General features: G+C 40.6%; 1 protein-coding gene across 1 annotated transcript in view; it reads left to right on the top strand.

The window, feature by feature from the left end:
• MYO3B (myosin IIIB) overlaps positions 1-6000 on the top strand; it is a 517685-nt gene that overhangs the window by 151725 nt on the left and 359960 nt on the right. The window contains exon 8 of the mRNA XM_007944671.2: positions 3210-3275. Within this exon, the coding sequence (XP_007942862.2) occupies positions 3210-3275 (66 nt within the window). The remainder of the gene's footprint in view (positions 1-3209; positions 3276-6000) is intronic.

Here is a 6000-nt window from a genome sequence, read left to right as displayed (position 1 = left end):
GCAATAAGGAACCATTCCTCGGGGAGATCAGCCAGGAACCTGGTGGCAGGTTGATTACATTGGACCACTTCCATCATGGAAAGGACAGCATTTTGTTCTTACTGGAATAGATACTTATTCTGGATATGGATTTGCCTTCCCTGCACACAATGCTGCTGCCAAAACTACCATTCATGGACTTACAGAATGCCTTATCCACTGTCATGGCATCCCACACAGCATTGCTTCGGATCAAGGGACTCATTTTACAGCGCATGAAGTGCAGCAATGGGCTTATACTCATGGAATTCACTGGTCTTACCATGTTCCTTATCATCCTGAAGCAGCTGGCTTGATAGAACAATGGAATGGCCTCCTAAAAACAGAGTTAAAGTGCCAACTAGGTGGCAATACCTTGAAGGGTTGGGGGAATGTTCTTCAGGAGGCTGTATATGCTCTAAACTAGCATCCAATATGCGGTATTATTTCTCCAATAGCCAGGATTCATGGGTCCAGGAACCAAGGGGTGGAAACAGGAGTGGTACCACTCACTATTACCCCTAGTGACTCACTCAAAAAATTTTTGCTTCCTGTCCTTGCTTCCCTATGCTCTGCAGGTCTGGAGGTCTTAGTCCCAAAAGGAGGAACACTCCCAACTGGAGACACAATACTGATTGCATTGAACTGGAAATTAAGAAGGCTACCTGGCCAATTTGGCTTCCTCGTGCCTCTTGGTCAACAGACAAAAAAGGGCATTACTGTACTATCTAGTGTGATAGATCCTGATTATCAAGGGGAAATTGGATTGACATTACATAATGGAAGTAAAGAAGAATATGTCTGGAATACATGAGATTCTTTAGGACGTCTCTTAGTACTACTATGCCGTGATTAAAGTCAATGGAAAATTACAGCAATCCAATTCTGATATGACTACTAATGGTCAGACCCTTCAGGAATGAAGGTTTGGGTCACCCCAACAGACAAAGAACCATGACCAGCTGAGGTGCTGGCTGAGGGCAAGGGAAATACAGAATGGGTGGTGAAAGAAGGTAGTTTTGAATATCAGCTATGACCACGTGACCAGCTGCAGAAACGAGGACTGTGATTGTTATATTTCTTCATTGTATATGTGCATCAAATATTTTTGTTTCCTTCTGTTATGAACTGTGAAATATAAACAAGGTTAATGTGTTTTGGTTGTACATGTGTTAGCGTATCATGTTAGGTGCAAATATGACTTTATAATTGTCCTTATTTAGAGATTATATAAGAAGATGTGTACAACTGTCAAGTTGACAAGAGGTGGACTGTGATAGTTAGAACTGTGTGTCAACTTGGCTGGACCACAATTCTGTGTGGTTTAAGCAATTGTGGTGTGAGTTGTTCCCATGATGGGATCAGATGTATATGTTTTGAGCGCCAATCCATTGAGAGGGCATTTCCTGAGGGATGTGGCCTGCTTCCAATATATTTATGGACATCCTGGGAAAAGAGACACTTTTTTGTGGATCAGGATTCTGTTGTGCTGCCTACAACTGTCCGTGAACGAACGCTAATCCACCATTCGGCCCGGAGATCTTGGATTCGTCATTCGTTGGAGTCAACAGCCAGTGTACTGCCTGCCAACCTTGAGCTCCTCAGCTCCTGCAGCCGCGAGAGTCGGGAAAAGCCTCCAGCTTGACGTTTGATCCAAGAACTTGGGACTTGTCATCTCCTATAAGTGTGTGAGCCATCTTCCTAAGATAAATTTCTCTTTCTCTCTCTATATAAGCTTTACTGCTTTTCTTTCTCTAGAGAACCCAGTCTAACATACCTAGCATAGTAGTTCATATTATTTTCCTATTCAGGATGGCCAGTACCAGTCTATTTCAGCTCACTAGTTCCTAGGATATGCATTCCATTTCATTTTTTACAACTTCCAATTTTCCTAGTTTTGTACTTTGTACATTTCCTGTTCCAATTATTAATGGATATTTGCAGCTGTTTCTTCTCAGGTTAAGTCGTGCCACATCAGCAAATGAAGGCCCCAAAAGCTTTACTCCATCCACATTATTCAGGTTGCCTCTACTTCGAGGAGGCAAATCTTCCCCAGTCGTATTTTGAATGCCTTCCAACCTGAGGGGCTCATTTTCTGGCACTGTATCAGACAGTGTTCCAGTGCTATTCATAAGGTTTTCTGTGGCTAATTTTTTCAGAAGTGGACTGCCTCTCCTTTGTAGTTTGTCTTAGTCTGAAAGCTCTGCTGAAGTCTGTCTACTGTTGGTGACTCTGCTATCTGTAATACTGGTGGCATAGCTTCCAGCATCACAGCAACATGGAAGCCACTACAGTACAACAAACTGATATATGATTGGTGGAAAGATCACATATAAAAGACTTAAAATATACAGTCATTGTGTACAGAAGAGTAACCATATTTATTTACTGAACTTGACCTGCTCATAATCCTCTGTTTCCATTTATGGCTAGAAGAAAAAAGTCCTATCAATGAAAGTAATGTAGGTGCTTCTGTTTTAAAATTAAATCTCATGGGAGTTTTAAAATGGAATCTCTTTGGAGTAAATATTCAGTCAAATTCAGGGTTCTTCCCTTCCCTTTTTTCCTACATTTTCACTGGGAAGTGGTCTGGTTACCACAGGGTCTTTCTGCTATTCTCTATTTCTCCTGGACCTCTGATAGTTATGTCTCTATCTCCCTTTCTATCTAGAAACCTCTCAAATTCTGGTGTTGTTATAACTGTTTTGCCCTCTTCTGGACCTATTACAGAAGTTGATGCAAGAAATAGTTTAAAATGTAACAAATGAGTATACTTTAAATGTATTATATAATTAATTCAAATGGTACTATAATGATCTGAAAATCTTCAAAAATTAAAAGTCTGTTTCTCTAAAGCCCATAGCACTATGCTCATTGCTTTGTTATGACACTACTAATATTCAGCTCTTGTTTGTAGTGATCGAGGTGCTTACCTTGCTCTTCCTTAGAGTGCTCAGTCCTCAAGAGTGTTCCTGAATAGGTCCTGGCAGAAACCTTTGACATAGTAGACGTTCAATCAATGAAAATGAGTCTGGCACTTTACAATTTACCTCCAATGAATGACTCCTGCTTGAGAAGACACATAGTAGATTTTATTAGATGATGTCAGTGAAGACAAGTTGATATTTTTGCCTTTAACTGATATTTTTGCCTTTTTTTTCCTAAAGAAAAAAATTGCCTTTGTTTTTCAGAAATCCTCCACCTACTTTACTTCATCCAGAAAAATGGTGTGAGGAATTCAACCATTTTATTTCACAGTGAGTACTTCTTCCACTGAAAATTGCTTATCCAGCAAAGCCTTGAACAGTGATTTGAGAAATCCAAGCTGTGGAATTCACTTGGCACTTGAAGTTGTTATGCCTACTAGCATGTTATGACACAGGGTTTGTTCCAGGAAATGATAGAAGATGCCTCTGCAGGATCTGAAAAAATGAGTTTCATTTGACTTTTGGCTATAATCAATCCTCCTTATGATGTGGGTCACATTTATCTTAGCATCTACTTTATCTTGGGGCAAATATTGCAACTTTTCTTGTTTGAGGGAGGAGGAAGGAGGAAACTCAATACCTAAAATCTGATGCCCATACTGTGAACAGAGAAGAAACAGAAGTTTGTAGCCTCTGATAGATGTTTTAGAGATGGGAAGATGGACTTTGGTATAGGATCAGTGGTGTTAGGACTCTAATTCCAATGATGCTAGAGGGGGCAAGGTAAGATCTAAGGCCTGCAACACCAAGGTGTAGAGTCCTAGCCAGGGCTCAGGTAGTGGAGAGAGCACAAAATGGAAACCCAGTTGTTGGGTACCTGGTGTGAGTGAGGTCACTAGAAATGAGGCAAGACTTAATGGGGCCAAGGCACATGCAGAACTAATAGTATTACCAGCATGCCTGGCTCCATGCTGGGGCTATGAGCTTTCAGCCTTATCAGAGGACCACACTAATTCCAAATCTGGTGATGATGTTCAATCTGCAGGAATGATCTCTGAAGCCCCTGCTAGTGGATAGAGAACTATAGCTGCAGGAATTGAAAGCTGGCATTACAAACCAAACACAGGAGCTGTAGAATTCACCTGAGTCTAATCCATCAAACAAGATATTCAGAGGTCGTGGGGGAGAAAGGAAGTGTCCAGAGTGGCTGATAAACAAGAAGCAGGGAAGGGTCAGCACAAATTTCTCTAACTTATGCTTATGTTGCAGACTTGGCTTCCACAAAGAGGTAGGGCAATGAAGCAAACTGGGTCTCTTAGTCATCTTCCTTAATCAATCACAATACACATCAGCAATTCCTTAACCACAATTCCAAAATCCAAAGAGCTTTGGAAAATGAAAGTTTTTTTGACCTTGAGTATTTAGCAGCAAAACCTAACCTTACATGAGCTCATTTGGTGGCAACACATGATCTGAACTGAAGGAAGGCTATTTATAGTCATTACTTATCTCACTTAGTGTGAATATTCATGTATTTTTGCAGCAGATATATTATTGTGCTTGATTACAGTGTGCTGCCCCAGATCCTGTTGAAGACATTACATAATATACAATAAATGCACCGGTTTTCCCTTCTAAAATTTGATAAAGTCTGAATTCTAAAATGTGCTTGATCCCAGGGGTTTTGTATAAGGAACTGTGAACTCGTTTTTCATTTTCATTTCAAAAGTAACATAATTCAAGGCCCTGGAAAATTTTTGCCTGTCCAGTCTCCTGGACTTGTGTCCTTCCTCAGGAGGGAGGAGTGGTGAAAATTCAAAGAATTCTATGAAGAAAGGCCAAGTTAGAACATGACTATGAAGTTCAGGGCCAGGGAGTTGGGGACATTTCCTTGCCTATCCAGCCTCACTCTGACATTTCTGTGATGACTGCAGAATGCACCAGAGCAGTGACAAGTCAAGAGTGGTGACAACAGGTGATAATGAGAGGAACAGATACTTGTAAGGAGGGATAATGCCCACATGTGAGCAGAGGAAGAGCCTCTTCCTGAAGTTTGGGAGCTAAAGGAGAAGAGCTGAAGATACCATGGTGGCTTAGGAACATATTTCAGACCACCCACGGAAAGGCTCTGAGGGTTGAGGTCCCAGTGGTTTTGCAGAGGCTGCATCCAAAGTTATTTGCTTTTCATTCCATTGCTGCACATAGATGTCCTTGATTGACCTTCTCTAAGCATTTGGCCTAGAAAAATCCATTAGATATTCACAAATATGCTTTTCTATACCAAGCTCCCCTAATGTCTCTAAAATGTGACTTGACTCACAAAAGCTTGGCTTATGTGTACTTTCAAGAATATATTTGTGTCTTAAAACCAAGTACAGTATTACTTAGATGAATTTGAGATTAACAGCACACAATAGGTAGTAGCATTTAGGGTTATGCACTGTATAGAAATTTCTCTCTACCTTTTATTTCTCCTTATAGTAAGTAGTAGTATAGGCAAACTGAAATCTGTGTATTTTTTTCCCTAATTCTGAGAATTCCATATGTACTAATTCTGAGTTCCTTTAGACTTAGAAAGGCCTTGAATACTAACAGCAACAACAAGGAAAACCAAACCAGTTGTCGAGAAGTAGACTGTAACTCATGGCGACACTGTGTGTGTCAAGAGTAGAAGTGTCCATATGTGCCAAGTACTCCATAAGTTTTCAATGATGATTTTTTTTAAAAGTAGATCACCAGGCCTTCTTCCAAGGTACCTCTGGATGGGTTAGCAACTGGGAGCTTAACTGTTTGCATCATAGAAAGCAATGCCTTTGAGTATGCATATTATTGGGAGCAAAGCAAAATGGATTTATAAGTATTTTGTTAAAACTGCAGGGAGGGGAGAGTCTAAAAAGTTTCTAATGAACCAAGGAAGGTAATAAATAACTCTTGAGACTGGGATGTTGTTGTTATGTGCCATTGAGTCGTCTCTGACTCATAGTGACCTCATGGACAATGGAACGAAACACTGCCCAGTCCTGTGCCAGCCTCATGATACCTACTACACCTGAGC

The sequence above is a fragment of the Orycteropus afer genome, unplaced genomic scaffold, assembly GCF_000298275.1.
Source record: "Orycteropus afer afer isolate SDZICR_OR568_19922 unplaced genomic scaffold, OryAfe1.0 scaffold00001, whole genome shotgun sequence".
Taxonomy (NCBI): Eukaryota; Metazoa; Chordata; class Mammalia; order Tubulidentata; family Orycteropodidae; genus Orycteropus; species Orycteropus afer.
Note: the sequence above shows the minus strand (reverse complement) of the source record. Positions and strands in the feature narration are given on the sequence as shown.